At 38.0% G+C, this 16598-nt stretch overlaps 1 protein-coding gene and 1 pseudogene across 1 annotated transcript in view; one reads left to right on the top strand and one right to left on the bottom strand.

Moving 5' to 3' along the window:
- Positions 1-11017, bottom strand: part of NLRC4 (NLR family CARD domain containing 4) — a 39160-nt gene extending 28143 nt beyond the window's left edge. Inside the window, 1 exon segment of the mRNA XM_027850361.1 lies at positions 10996-11017. Within this exon segment, the coding sequence (XP_027706162.1) occupies positions 10996-11017 (22 nt within the window).
- Positions 11018-15740: 4723 nt separating this feature from the next.
- Positions 15741-16190, top strand: LOC114034574 (annotated as a pseudogene).
- Positions 16191-16598: the final 408 nt, after the last annotated feature.

Here is a 16598-nt window from a genome sequence, read left to right as displayed (position 1 = left end):
ACTCACCCTGTGCCCTCTGTCTATATATAATCCTTCCTACTATCCTAATACTGAGAACAGTCTCATGAGTTACAAATATCATCCTTCCATGTAGAAATGTAAACAGTTCAACCTTAATAAGTCCTTTGTGATTTCTCTTTCCTGTTTACCTTTTATGCCTTTCTTGAGTCTTGTATTTGAAAGTCAGATTTTCTATTCAACTCTGGTCTTTTCATTAAGAATGCTTGAAAGTCCCCTATTTCATTGAATATCTATTTTTCCCCCCAAAGGATTATACTCAGTTTTGCTGGGTAGGTGATTCTTGGTTGTAATCCTAGTTCCTTTGACCTCCAGAATATCATATTCCAAGCTCTCTGATCCTTTAATGTAGAAGCTGCTAAATCTTGTGTTATCCTGATTGTGTTTCCACAATACTTGAATTGTTTCTTTCTTGCTGCTTGCAATATTTTCTCCTTGACCTGGGAACTCTGGAATTTGGCTGTAATCTTCCTAGGAGTTTTCCTTTGGGGATCTCTTTCAGGAGGTGATCAGTGAATTCTTTCAATTTCTATTTTACCCTCTGGTTCTAGGATATCAGAGCAGTTTTCCTTGATAATTTCTTGAAAAATGATATCTAGGATCTCTTTTTGATCATGACTTTCAGGTAGTCCAATAATTTTTAAGTTATTTCTCCTGGATCTATTTTCCAGGTCAGTTGTTTTTCCAGTGAGATATTTCACATTGTCTTCTCTTTTTCCATTCTTTTGGTTTTGTTTTATAATGTCTTGGTTTCTCATAAAATCATTACCTTTCATTTACTTCATTCTGGTTTTTAAGGACTTATTTTCTTCAGTGAGTTTTTGGACTACCTTTTCCATTTGGCCAGTTCTGCTTCTTAAGGCATTCTTCTCCTCATTGACTTTTTGGACTTCTTTTGCCAGTTGGGTTAGGCTGTTTTTTAAAGTGTTATTTTCTTCAGTATTTTTTGAGGGGTCTCCTTTAGCAAGCTGTTGACTTGTTTTTCTTGATTTTCTTGCATCATTCTCATTTCTCTTCCTAGTTTTCCCTCTACTTCTCTTACTTGCTTCTCAAAATCTTTTTTGAGCTCTTCCATGGCCTAGGACTGATTCATATTTTTCTTGGAGACTTTGGATGTAGGAGCTTTGACTTTGTTGTCTTCTTCTGGTTGTATGTTTTGATCTTCTTTGTTACCAAAGTAAGATTCTATGGTTTAGCTTATTTAACGCTGTTTGCTCATGTTCCCAGTCAATTACTTAACTATTAAACTCTTTGTTAAGGTAGGGGTCTGCTTCCAGTGTGGAGAATGTACTGTCCTAAGCTTCGGGGGTTTTGTGCAGTTGTTTTCAGAGATACTTCTAGGGACCTATAAATTTTCAGTTCTTCCAAAGTGGTGTGATCAAAGGAGAGGTGTTTACTCCTTTCCTGGCTGTGCTCAGGTCTGTGAGTGACCACAAGCACTCTTTTCTGCCTTGGAACTGTGAGGAGGATTCCCTCTCCCCTGCCACCACAAGTTCCACCAGGCCAGTGCTCTTCCTCACCCCAGAACCACCATTCAGGACTGCAACTCAGACCTAAGCACGGGCAAAGCAAAAGAATCCTGCCTCAGCACCAGCAAAGAGATCCCTGTAATCCACCTCTGATCAGCCACTTGATCCCCCCTCCATTTGTGGGTCAAGAGCTCTAGAAGCAGCTGCTGCCCACATGTACAAAAATATGTATAGCCACTTTTTTTGTGATAGCTACGAATTGGAAATTGAGGGGATGCCCATCAGTTGGGGAATGGCTGAACAAGTCATGGTATATGAATGCAATGGAATTCTATTATGCTATAAGTAATGATGAGCAGGCAGACTTCAGAAAAACCTAGAAAGATTTATATGACCTGACACTGAGTGAAATGAGTAGAACCAGGAGAACTTTGTACACAGTAACAGCCACATTGTGTGATGACTAACTTTGATAGACTTAGCTCTTCTCAGTAATGCAAGGATCTAAGACAACTCCAAAATACTCATGATAGAAAATGCTATCCACATCCAGAAAGAGAACAATGGGGTCTGAATGCAGATTGAAGCATACTATTTGCTCTCTTTTTTTGTTTTGTTTTACTTCTTCTTTCTTGTGATTCCTCCCATTGGTTTTAATTCTTTTTTACGGTATGACTAATGTGAAAATATGTTTAATAGGAATGTATATGTAGAGCCTATATCAGGTTGCCTGCCATCTTAGGAAGGGGGGAAGGGAGGTAGGGACAGAAAATTTAAAACTCAAAATGTTATAGAAGTGAAAGTTGAAAACTAAAAATTAATTAATTTAAAAAAAAGAAGTTTCATAAGAAACAAGTAAAAACTTTTTGTTGACAGTAACAAATTTCTCAAAACATTGTTCTTCTTTATTTGAAGATTTTAAAAGTCATTCAAAATATTACTTTGATTTATTGTAGTACACTGCATGTTTAGTATTAAGATGTTTTAATTTGACTGGTTTCATGCTCTGTGCAGCCAAAACTTCATTACAAATTAAGCAAAGAGGTTTTTTCACACCATCATCATTATTAGAAGTAAATCCATATTGCAAAAATGATTCAACATATTTTCTTTTTCTTTTCAATTTAGGTGTACTACCACCTAGTAGCAAAGACTCTGCTGCATTGTCATCAGTATTTTTACCTCTTCTGTCTAAATTTAGCCACTTATCCATAACCAAAAATATTTTTGCCCTAAAATATAAATAAATATTGCTAATAATTTCTCAAATAAATACTAGCTTTAGTTTATGAAATTACATTTGTGCTTAATTTTAAAAATTGATGTTCATACTTATAAACACATACAGCGGTGATGGTGGAGAAATATTATTAAAGGACTTTACTTGCTGCAATTAAACACTTATGTTTCCATAAGAGAAGGAGATAGGGGGCAAATAAATGGTGCAGTGGATAGAGCACCAGCCCTGAAGTCAGGAGGACCTGAGTTCAAATCTGGCCTCAGACCAAACACTTGACACTTACTAGCTGTGTGACCCTAGGCAAGTCACTTAACCCCAATTGCCTAAAAAAAAAAATTTCTTAAAAAAAGGAGATAACAGCAATTTTAAAAATCAAATATTCCAACACAATCCCATCCAAAGATATACTAATTTGATACTTGTATGTTGAGGCATGACAGTAGGAAAATATTAAGTCTTTATTTTCTGTAATTAAACTATTATGTTTCTGTAAGAGCAGAAAACTTTATATGTACAGCAAAACCATTGCAATTTATAACGTACAATAGTCTCAAATCTGAGCCAAGGTGTTTCTGGCAGCATTCATTGGTGTTGTGTGGTGTGATGGTATGAGCAGTGCAAAGTGTGCCTGTTGTGTGTTCAGATCAACATTTATATTCCTTTGGACAGAGCACCCACATATAAGGATATGACTCCCCACACGGACAGAGGGAGAAGAGGAGGAGGAGGAGAAAGAAATAGCAGCATTGCCCAATTGGAACTGGCAGGTTGGGTCCCCAGTGAGGCAGCTACTACTACCCATAGATTGTTGTTCGTCCTTGGTTTTCCAAAAGGACCAATGACATCAGGAGGGTGATGTCTTGACTTGCAAGTAAATTGGATCTAAGTGAGGCAGCAGTGCTGTGCAGTCATTAGCTTCACTCTCTCCTCCAAGGGCCTTGGAGTTCAATGGCAACAAATAGGTCAGGGCCACTGGCAATGACCCCTGAATATAGTGGGAAACTTTGGCCTTTTTAAGCTAAGGTCTTTCCCAGGTCTCAGTTTGTCTGATGCAATACCCATTCAATAATTAAAGGTTAAGTAAGAATTGAGGCAAAAGATGGCCAACTTTGCTTTCACAAAGGCCTAAACCTAATTTCTGCTGTCCAATTTTCTCAAAGACTGAACAAGAACATTCTGACTCCAGGCCCAGAACTCTAATCTACAGCATGGCTTAGCTGCCTCTCCTGGAGTTGATAAATGAGAATAAGTACTAAGTCTAGTAGGGAAGATAACATTCATACACAAATGAATATAATAAGTAGAGTGTGATAAGGACCTTTAGAGCTATAAACAAACTACTTTGAGACTTCAAAGGAAGGAGAGGGAGTATTTCTGACTGGCAGAGAGGAGCATGGAATCTGGGAGGATTTATGGATTACGTAGTTGACATTTGAGCTGGGTCTATAAGTAAGGTGGTAATGGGGGCCAGGCATTCTGCTATAGGGAATGGTATAAGCCAGTGGTGTCAAACTCAAATAAAAATAGTTCCCTGTGGTAATATTGACTTAGAAAACCACAAATTAACAATATATTGTTTTCTATTTTTATTTATTTTGTTAAACACTTACCAATTACATTTTAATCTGTTTTGGGCCCCACTCCAGAGTTTGCTGGCACTTGCCCCTGGCAAGCCTTGATTTGGACACTGCTAGTGTAAGCAAAGGCACAGAGACAGAAAGTCATAGGATTTATTTTCAAAAGACCAACTATTCTAGTTTAGCTGGAAACTAAGATTCATGAGAGGCAAAACATGTGCCAGTAGTTTAAATATACATAGAACATTAAGGTTTTAAAAGCATTTTCCTCACAAATAACCTTGTGAAAGAACTAGTCCAAATATTATTAACTTTTTATAAAGAAGGAAACTAAGCCTCCCAGGCCTCTTTTCACCAAACAATGCTGCCAGTTTCTAGATAAAGCTAGCCTCAGTAGGTTGGAGTATGCTTTTGGAGTAACCGCACTGCCAAGCTAAGGAGAAGAATCTCTGAGCTTTCTTCCACATCTACAAAACTTCTGTCTACATCTAAGTTTAGATTGCATCTAGCAGAGAGAAAAGAACCATCGGAGGTTTCTGAGCAGGGAAGTGGCTTGATCGGAGTTATGTATTAGAAAAATTAATCTGGGAGCTATGTGAAAGATAAATTTGAGGAGGACAGAGGGAGGAAGGAAAAAGGTCAATTAAAAGGTCATTGAAATACAATGGGTGAAAAAATTCTGATCAAGGGTAGTAGCTTTGGAAATGGAAAGGGACAAGAGATGGAAGAATAAAGTAATTTAAAAACTGGCGAAGAAACAGAGAGGACTATCCCAGGAGTCCATATGCTCATCCATGGTGCAGCACAAAGAACACTTGCCTGGAAATCAGATCTGTTCTGTGTCTTTGCCAAAATAACTTGAGCAAAGCATTTAATCTTTCTCAGCTTCTTTTTCCTTATCTATAAAACAAGGGATTAAATTGGAAGATACCTAGAGGGTTTTTTTTTTTTCTCCTGGATCTAATTTTGTGATCCTCTGAAAGTAGATAGTGACATAGAGAAGGAAGCAACTATGTGGCTCAGTGAATAGAGTGCTGGACCTGGAGTCAAGAAGTTCTGAGTTCAAATCCAACTTGAGATACTCAACTAGTTTTGTGACCCTGGGCAAGTCATTTAACCTCTGTTCAACCTCAGTTTCCTCATCTACAGAATGGAGGTAATAATGCCACCTTCTCCCAGGTTTGTCATGAGGATATGTGTAAACCATGTGACATACATTAAAGAGCTATATAAATGCTAGCTATTATAGAAGGTATTAATGTTTGATCAGAGCTGTGGAAACCAAAAGAATAAAAAAAATCATCATCATGATGATTGATATCTGATCCTCTGTGAAAATGGTCCAATATGATCATAATATTTATAGCAGACATAGGAGGCACTGTGACATAATGGACAGAGCGTTGGACTTGGAGTCAGGAAGAGTAGGGTATGAATCCTGGCTGTTTGGCCACAAGCAAATCACTTAACCTCTTTAAGCCTTGATTTCCTAATTTACAAAACGGTAATAATAATGGCACCTGCGTCATAGGAATGTTGGGAGGATCAAATGAAATAATATGGGTAATGTATTTCACAAACCTTAAACTGCTATATAAATGCTGACTATTATTGCTATTGATATGCATGCAACAACCATATAGTTGAGTTTTATCAGAGATTCACATTCATAATAATGGTTGTAATTTTTATAATGCTTTAAGATTTGCAAAATACTTTACATACATTATTTCTTTTGATCCTCTCTACAACTCTGCCAGGTAAATACCATAGTTATTATCATCATTTTATAAATGAGGAAACTGAAGTGCAGAGAGGTTAAGTGGCTTGCCCATGGCCTCACAGCTAGTAAAAGACATGGGCAGGATTCAAAACCGATCTCTACTGACTACAATTCTATCATTCTGTCCATTATACTATATTGCCTTCCCATACATTTCTCTGTAAATATGATTTAGTTCTTTCTAGTAAAAATCTAGAGAATCGTCTACATGTAGCACTCCATTGCCACATTGAGGCTTTGAGAGCTTGTTTATTCTATCACCTATTAAAAATCATCAACATTTATTTCATCTCTTAGGGATGCTGGAATATACTACTGTTTCAGATACTATTTCATGTAATTCATTTCTTGCTTTATCCACCTTCCCATATGTTATAGAGAGTCCATTATATGTCCTCAAAGTTTCTGAAGCACTACAGTATAAAATATTTCTTTTTTTATTAATAAATTTATTTATTTTTAGTTTTCAACATTTACTTCCACAAGATTTTGAGTTCCAAATTTTCACCCCATCTTGCCCCTCCCCCCACCCCAAGATGGCATGCATTCTGAATACCCCTTCCCCTAGTCTGCCTTCCCTTCTATCTCTCCCCTCTTCTCTTATCCCCTTCCCCTTCTCTTTTCCTGTAGGACAGATAAATTTCTTTACTCCATTTCCTGTATTTCTTATTTCCCACTTGCATGTGAAAACATTTTTTTTAAACATGTGTTTTTAAAACTTTGGGTTCCAAATTTTCTCCCTTCCTCCCTCCCCACCCACCCTCATTGAAAAGGCAAGCAACTCAATATATGTTATACATGTACAGTTATGCAAAACACTTCCATAGTAGGCATTCTGTGAAAAACTAACTCTGTTTCCCTTAATCCTATCCTGCCCCCCCATTTATTCTATTCTTTCTTTTGACACTGTCCCTCCTCAGAAATATTTGCTTCTGATTACCCCCTTTCCCAATCTGCCCTCCTCTCTATCATCCCCCTACTCTCTTGTCCCCTTCCCCCCCTATTTTCCTGTAGGGTAAGATAGATTTCCATACCCAATTGAGTGTGTATATTATTCCCTCCTTAAGTCAAATTCTATGAGAATAAGATTCACTCATTCCCTCTCACCTTCCCCTGTTTTACCTCCACTGTTAGAGCCTTTTCTTTTCTGTGTTTTTTTTTTGTGAGATAATTTACCCCTTTCTACCTCTCCCTTTCTCCTTCTTCTAGTATAATCCTCTCTCACCCCTTAATTTTATTCTCCAGATATGACCCCTTCATCTTCAACTCACTTTGTGCCCTCTATCTATCTATTTATCTATCTATCTATCTATCTATCTATCTATCTATCTATCTATCTATCTATCTATCTATCTATATACATGCATAAAGTTTTTTTCCCTCCAACTACCCTAATACAAAGATCTCATGAGTTACAAATATAATCTTTCCATGCTGGAATGTAAATAGTTCAACCTTAATGAGTCTCTTATGATTTCTCTTTCCTGTTTACCTCTTCATGTTCCACTTGAGTCTTGTATTTGAAAGTCAAATTTTCTATTCAGCTCTGTTCTTCTCATCAAGAATGCTTGAAAGTCCTCTATTTTACTGAATGACCATTTTTTCCCCTGCAGGATAATACTCAGTTTTGCTGGGTAGGTGATTCTTGGTTGTAATCCTATCTCCTTTGCCCTCTGGAATATTATATTCCATGTCCTGAGCTCCCTTAATGTAGAAGCTGCTAAATCTTGTGTTATCCTGATTGCGTTTCCACAATACTTGAATTGTTTCTTTCTGGCTGCTTGTAATATTTTCTCCTTGACCTGGGAGCTCTGGAATTTGGCTACAATATTCCTAGGAGTTTTCCTTTGGGGATCTCTTTCAGGAGGAGATTGGTGGATTCTTTCAATTTCTATTTTGCCCTCTGGTTCTAAAATATCAGGTCAGTTTTCCTTGATAATTTCTTGAAAGATGATGTCTAGGCTCTTTTTTTGATCATGGCTTTCAGATAGTCCAATAATTTTTAAATTCTCTCTCCTGTATCTATTTTCCAGGTCAGTTGTTTTTCCAATGAGATATTTCACATTGTTTTCTAATTTTTCATTCTTTTGGATTTGTTTTACAGTGTCTTGATTTCTCATAAAGTCACTAGCTTCCAATTGCTCTATTCTAATTTTTAAGGACTTATTTTCTTTAGTAATCTTTTGGACTTCCTTTTCCATTTGGCCAATTTTGCTTTTTAGGGCATTTTTCTCCTCATTGGCTTTTTGGACCTCTTTTGCCATTTGGGTTAGGCTATTTTTTAAGGTGTTATTTTCATCAGTATTTTTTTGGGTCTCCTTTAGCAAGCTGTTGACTTGTTTTTCATGATTTTCTTGCAAAACTCTCAGTTTTTCCTCTACTTCTCTTACTTGCTTCTCAAAATCCCTTTTGATCTCTTCCAAGGCCTGGGATTGATTCATATTTTTCTTGGAGGCTTTGGATGTAGGAGCTTTGGCTTTGTTGTCTTCTTCTGGGTGTATGTTTTGATCTTCTTTGTCACCAAAGTAAGATAATATAGTCTGATTCTTTTTGCGCTGCTTACTCATGATCCCGGCCAATTACTTGAGTTTTAAACTCTTTGTTAAGGTAAGAGTCTGCTTCCAATGTGGAGACTGTCTCAAGCTTCAGGAGTTTGTACAGCTGTTTTCAGAGATATTTCTAGGGACCTGTAAATTTTCAGTTCTTCCAAGGTGGTATGATAAGGAGCAAGGTGTTTCCTCTCCACCACCACAACAAGCTGCACCTCGCCAGCGCTCCTTCTCACCCCAGGACCGCCCCTCAGAACTGTGACCCAGATCCAAGCACGGGCAAAGCAAGAGATTCCTGCCTCAGCACTGGCAAAGAGATTCCTGCAATCCCCCTCTGATCAACCACTGGATTCCCCCTCAGTCTGTGGGCCAGAAGCTCAGGAGGCAGCCACTGCCCGATGGGCAGCTGAGACCTAGCTCCTCTGTCACCGCAGTCACAGACTTTTCCCACTGACCTTCTAAGTTGTCTTTGGCGTTGGTGGATTGAAAAGTCTGGAAACCACCACAGCTGCCCGCGATTCAGTCTTCTGAGGCCTGATCCAGATTTGCTGCAGCCTGCATGCTCATGCCAAACTGCACTCCTATCCCAGCCCAGTGCGATACACCTTTCCAATCAACCATCCAGGCTGTCTTGGGCTGGAATTTTGTTTCACTCTGTCTTTTTGTGGGTTCTGCTGCTTTAGAATTTGTTTAGAGCCATTTTTTTACAGGTATTTGGAGGGGTTTGGGGGAGAGCTCAAGCAAGTCACTGCTTTCACTCCTCCATCTTGACTCCGCCCCCTAAAATATTTCTATTAGTTGCTGGGTACCCCCCAAACAAATAGTCCTTAATGAGGGTCAAGCTCTGGAGAACACTACTTGTCAAGAACTATGCGTTCAGAGAGCAGCAAGCTGGTGCAATGTATAGAGTACTGGGCCTGGAGTCAGGAAGACTCATCTTCTGAGTTCAAATCTGGCCTCAGACACTTATTAGCTGTGTAACTCTGGATAAGTCACTTAATCCTGTTTGCCTCAGTTTCCTCATTTGTAAAATGAGCTGGGGAAACCACTCCAGTATCTTTGCCAAGAAAACCCCAAATAGGGTCATGGAGAGTCAGATATAACTGAAACAACTAAACAACAACAAATGGGGATGAGAAGATTCAGATCAGGTCTCTTTCTGTCTCCTGTCAACTTATTCCTCCTTTTCTCTCCTTTCTCCCTCAGAAATCAGGCTTTCTCTTTTCCAACTCCAGCTCAGATGCTGCTCACAATCTCAATTCTGATCTCTTCTGAAAGCCGATTGCTCCATTAAATGCAGGACCAAGAAGGAAAGTTGGGCAGAAACACTCTCCATTCCCTACTGCAGTCCATAAAAACATTTATGCCAGGATACTTCTTATTCCAGCTCTCGTCTCTTACCCTGGGTGTGCCTCCATGCCTGGAATGAACCTCCTTAGCTATCTTGACCACTTAGAATCCCTGATTTCTTTCAAGATTCCATGACCTTCATAAGCCTTATCCAACTGCTTTTCAGTCATCTCAAACTAGATATTGAGTAGACTTAACATCTTAAACTTAACATATTTAAAACTGAACTCATTTTTTTCATCTAAATCTTTCCCCACTCTTAATTTCCCTATTACTGTCAAGGGTAACACCATCATCCCAGGCCCTCAGGTTGATAAGCTAGGTGTCATCTTTGACTCCTCACTATCTCTTACCACACCCCCCCATATCCAATTTATTGTTAAGACCTGTCAACTTCTCTTTAGCAACATCTCTCTTATATACTTCCTTCTCTCCTTTCATATTGCTGCCACCCTGATGCAGGTCCTCATCACCTCACACTCAGACTATTACAATAGCATGCTGGTGGTTCTGCCTTTCTCAACTGTCTCTCCACTCCATTTTATCATCCAATCAGCCACCAAAATGATTTTCCCAAAGCCCAGGTCACCCCCTATTCAATTAACTCAAGTGACTCTCTGTCACCTCCAGGATCAAAAACAAAATCCTCTGTTTGGTATTCTAAACCCTTCATAACCTGGTCTACTCCTTCCTCTCCAGTTTTCTTATACCTTACTCCTTGACAAGTACTCTTCCATCCAGTGACATTGACTTCCTTGCTGTTCCTCTTTTTTTTTTTCTTTTTTTTTTTTTTTGGTTTCTGGTGAGGGCAATTGGGGTTAAGTGACTTGCCCAGAGTCACACAGCTACTGAGTGTTAGGTATCTGAGGTCGGATTTGAACTCAGGTCCTCCTGACTCCAAGGCTGGCGCTCTATCCACTGTGCCACCTAGTTGCCCCTTCCTTACTGTTCCTTAAACAAGACACTCCATCTTTTGGTTCTGGGCATTTTCTCTGCCTGTCTCACATACCTGGAAGGCTCTCACTCCTCATCTCCACCTCCTGGCTTCCCTGACTTCCTTCAAGTCCCAACTAAAATCTCACCTTCTATCTCTCTTAATTCTTGTCTTCCCTCTTTTAATTGTTTCCTATTTTTTCTGTATGTATCTTTTGTATGTATTTGCCTATTTGTTGTCTCCCCCATTAGTTTGTGAGCTTCTAGTGGGCAAGGATTGTCTTTTGCTTCTTTTTGTATTCCCAGTGCTTAGCACATAGTAGGCACTTAATAGATGTTTATTGACTAACTAATTTCCTTATGTGGTTGCCCAAACTGTTAGTGCCTTCTCCCACTGGGTTTCTTTGCATTTATTTTGTTTATACCTAGTATATACATATATATATATATATATATATATGTTGTCTCCCCTGTCAGGATATAAGCTCTTAATGGCAAGAATTGTTGGATTTTTCTCTGTCTAGCCCAATGTGTGGCACACAGAAGGCACTTAATAAATACTTGTTGAGTAATGGATTCTTTAATGACAAATTCTACTTTAGGAAATTAGTGTCAGTCACAAATTAGATAGACTGAGTCATTAACACATTTTATCTGTTGCTTTTGAAAAGAATACCCTATAGATCAGTTGGTACTGATTACTTTGATTTATTTTTAATTTGATTGTAGGATTAAACTCCCTTCTTTAGGAAAAACTAGCTAATAACTAAGCCAAACTAACATAGATATTCTCTTAAGTCTAGGTTACCTGTAGACTTAGTGAATAAATAAATTGATAAGACTATCATTTAGTAGCAGATAACTTAGAGTAAGACATATATCTTTGTAGGAATAAAATAATCATGGGACTATAAGACTCTTTTTAAAGGCTAAGTTCCCATTTCTATCAGCTGGAGAAAGGGGAGTTGACAAAAGGTTAAGTTCCTCTTTCCAGTCTTAGTGGATAAGCTCCCCCTCTCTTTTTTTCTTGAATTAGAAGTTAAGTTTAAGTTGAATAGTGTAATCTTCTAAGATTGGGTTTCCCTTTTTGGTAGCTGGAGGATGAGGGATGATAGCTAACTACAAACCATAAGCTCCTCTTTCCCAGAATTAGTTCAAACTACAGGCCCCTCTAAAGTAAGCTTTCTGGTTACAAAGGGCATCACCTGCAAGGCAAGGATTTCTGGGGGTAATCTCATTTTTTTTAATTTTTAGGGAACTGGGGTTAAGTGACTTGCCCAGGGTCACACAGCTAGTAAGTGTCAAGTGTTTGGTCTAAGGGCGGATTTGAACTCAGGTCCTCCTGACTTCAGGGCTGGTCCTCTATCTACTGCACCAACTAGTTGCCCCGGTAATCTCATTTTGACAGCTCAATGTTGCCAACAGTATGAATCTGGGTTAAGAAAGCCTGGGAGAAGTAAACTAGTCAGATGACCAGTCTTGTCCAATTGAATTATGTTCAAAATAAGTTTCCTAAGATTACTGTAATTTTTCAGTCCTCTTTTTATTATAAAAATAAGTTCTGTAAACCACTCCTTTGTCACTAATTACTGAGGAATTAGTTGACCTGACTTAATGGTAGCCTGTCACCCATTACTATTAAATCACTACTTGAAAGCTTTGTGCCTCGATTTGTTTTCTATTTCAGATGATTAATTTTAACACTTTCTTGATACTCCACAAACAGGGTGGTACTTAGTATTTTTACCAATGATACAGATTGACTACATACTAGGCACAGAAAGATTGAAGACAAATGTGAAAAAGCAGAAAGTCAATACATCCTGTACAGACCATAATGCAATAAAAATATACATTGTTTCAAGAGCATGAGCAAAAGATACAGACCTAAATGGAGACAACAAAATCTTAAATAACGAGTAGGTCAAAGAACAAATGACAGACACAATTAATAACTATGTAAAAGAAAATGATAGATGAAACAACTTTCCAAAATTTCTGGGATGTAGCTAAAGCAGTCCTTTTGGGAAAAATTATATTCTTACAATCACACATGAATGAAATAGAAAAAGAAAAGATTAATAAAGTGAATAAAATTAGAAAATCAACAAATAAACCTAAAATGAAATAAGCAAAAGAGAAGATATTAAAAATTAAAGGCGAAACAGATAAATTGGAAACAAAAAATAGAAATTATAAATAAAACCAAAAACTGTTTTTGAAATGACTAATATAATTATAAACTGTTAGCTAATTGGATTAAAAACAAGAGAGCAGAAAATCAAATCAATAAAATAGCAAATGAGCAAGGTGAAATCACATCAAAGCCAGAAGAAATAAAAAGAATAATCAGAGCATAATCTGCATAGTTATGTACTTACAAAACTGAGAACACAAAAGAAATAGAGGGATACCTTCAAAAATATAAAATGCCCAAACTATCAGAAGACCAGATAGAGATCTTAACCCAATCTCAGAAAAAGAAATAGATCATTTGTAAAGAAACTACCAAAGGAAAAAAAAAACCCTTTTGCTTGATGGATTCACAGGAGAATTTTATCATACTTTAAAAGTATTACTATCCAGACTTCATAAATTATTCTCAAAAATTGAAAAAAGAAAGAATCCTACCAGAATCTTGTTGTGAAATAAATACAGTCCTAATACCTAAACCAAGGAAAGTTAAAACACAGAAAGAAAATTATAAGCCAATATCATTAATGAGTATTGACTTGAAATTTTTAAACAAAATCCTATCAAACAGAGTACAGTGATTTATCCAAGAAATCATTCATACGATCAGGTGAGATTTATACCAGACATGCAAGAATAGTTCAACATTAGGGGGGGAAATTGACATAATTCAGCATATCAAAAACCAAAATATCCAAAACCACATAATCATCTCATTTCTTACCTAACCTTAATCACTGCTTGATTGGGCTTTGCCTCACAAAAACTGAGACCTGGGAAAGACCTTAGCTTAAAAAGGGCAAGGTCTCCCACTGCATCCAGGGCCATCTCCAGTCATCCTTATCTATATCTTGCTCCTGGACCCAGATGTCTTCAGAGGAGAAAGTGAGGCTGGTGACTTTGCACAACCCTCCCTCTCTTAAATCCAATTCACTTGCTAGTCATGGTGTCACCTCCCTGATGTCAGGGTCCTCTCTCAGAATGAAGGACAAACAACAATCTATCCCCAGTGCCTAGTACAGTACCTTGCACATTGTAGGTGCTTAATAAATATTTTGAAAATCAAATTATTGAACAAGAATTGAAACCAGAAGACAAAGGGAAATTGCAACTAAATGTAAGAATGACCCATTAGTTCTCCTTGGAGAGGCAAAAAAGTGTTGGTTTACTCCAGCTATGCTTCTGATTCTAGAAGGGGCCGCTAACTTGCACAGGACATAAAATGCCAATCCTGGAGTTAGAAAGATGAGTTCAAATTCAGCCTTAGACATTTACTCACTGTGTGACCCTGGGCAAGTCATATAACCACAGTTTTCTGTAAGATGTGGATAATAATACCACCTACCTCCCACAGTTGTTGTGAAGATCAAATGAGAATAACTGTAAAGTGCTTAGCACAGTGCCTGTTATATAGCAAGCATTGTGTAAATGTTAGCTATAATAATAATTATTATTATTACCATAACTCAGCTGCCCTCTGATCCTGAAACTTCCCTCTTTACCTGGGGTCTTCTCAACTTGCAATATCCCTCTATGATGCTGGCTATGTTTTTTTTATTCTCCCTTTGTTTATGCTTCTGACTCTACAGATTTTTACTGGAATGGCTCAATGAAGGTACCTCATCTCTCCCTCCTTCACCCTTTACTTTCTAGTTCCCTTTCACTGTTCCTCTATTAGAAGGTAATAAATTCCTTGAGGGCAGGAACTGCCTTTCTCTTTGTTTGCATTTGTATCTCTAACTCTTAGCACAGGTGCCTGGCACACAGAAAGTACTTAATAAATGCTTCTTGCCTTCTCTAAGGGGAATGGGAAGAGGAAGGGAACAAGCATTCATTAAGCACTTACTGTGGGCCAAGCATTGTGCTGAGTACTTTGAAAATATTATCTCACTTGATCTTCACAACACACTTAGAGGTTGGTGCTGTTATTATCTCCATTTTACCAGTGAGGAAATGAGACAGAGGTTAAGTGACTTGCACAGGGTCACATAGCTAGAATAAATCTGGAGGGCACATTTAAACTCAGGTCTTCCTGATTCCCGGTCCAGTGCTCTGTCCACTTACCTGCCACTCAGAAAATAAAATTAAAACAACAACAACAACAACAGGATTTTATGGAACACCTCATTGGTCACTCTGCCTTGCAGTGCCCATAATGAACCTAACCAAGAAGACCACAATGATGACAATTGCAGTTTATGTTTAAATCTCAATTGCTGAGGAAGAGGAGGTAAAGAAGGACTATGACTAATATGATAAGAACTACCTGGCCAATTCAACATACATTTTGATACTTGGGGACTTCAATGCAAAGACACACATGAGGGAGGATGATAAAAAGTAAATAGTAATATATGCTTCTGATTTAAGAAATAAAAGCAGTGATACAAAAAAGGAAAAAAATTTTTTTTACTCATTTTTGGAATGTCAGTTCTACCCACTCAGCTTTCTTTCCATTTTCATAAATACCTTGAGATGCCTTTCATTGTTCTGAAATCCAATGGGTTTATCTCTTGAGTAAAAATGTATTTCCACAGGATACTAACTTTAAAGAACATATATTAAGGAGAGAGGTCTCCATATTTCAAACCTAAAAGTCAGGCAAGCTCTTTTGTGGCGGCTTATGATATGCCTTCCCAACTAAGGAAGACAAGGAAGGTCTGAGACACATTAGCCATGGCCACTGATGCATTGGCAAGTACCAGAAGCACCCTGGAGGCTCGGCTGTGGTAATGTAGGAGGGCTGAACCATCACCCAATCAACTTCAACAAATGTCATCCAGGTTACTTCAGGAAAGTGGGTATGAGGCATACCATTTGAGGAAGAACCAAAGCTACTGCCCAACTGTCAAACTTGATAAGCTGTGGACACAGGTCAGTGAGCAGACCAGGATTAAAGCTGCCAAAAACAAGGAGGGGCTTGCCTCTTTCATTGATGTTGTGAAGTTGGGGTACTGCAAAGTCCTAGGAGAAGGAAAACTCCCCAAGCAGTCAGTCATTCTGAAGGCAAAGTTCTTCAGCAGAAGAGCAGAGGAAAAAATTAAGGGTGTTGGTGGAGCCTGTGTCCTAGTGGCGTAAAAACCCGATGTTATCAAATAAAACAAATGTCTTTATTTAAAAAAAAAAGTCAGGCAAATTAGAGACAATATTTTTGACCCTCCTTAAAGACCAACAAACTGTATATTTGTTGAAGCAAAACATGAAGCAAATTCCAGAAGTAAGAATCATGGATAAGAATATAAGTCATTCCCCAATTGACGAATGGTCAAAGGATATGAACAGGCTGGTGATAGAAATATGAATTTTTCAGATGAAGAAATTAAAGCCATCTATAGTCATATGAAAAAATGCCCTAAATCACTATTGATTAGAGAAATGCAAATCAAAACAACTCTGAGGTACCACATCACACCTATCAGATTGGCCAACATGACAGAATGAAAATGATGAATGTTGGAGAAGATGTGGGAAAATTGGAACACTAAT

This window comes from Vombatus ursinus, unplaced genomic scaffold (assembly GCF_900497805.2).
Source record: "Vombatus ursinus unplaced genomic scaffold, bare-nosed wombat genome assembly UNPS02009062.1, whole genome shotgun sequence".
NCBI lineage: Eukaryota > Metazoa > Chordata > Mammalia > Diprotodontia > Vombatidae > Vombatus > Vombatus ursinus.
The sequence above is the reverse complement of the archived record's forward strand: the minus strand, read 5'-3'. Positions and strand labels throughout refer to the sequence as shown.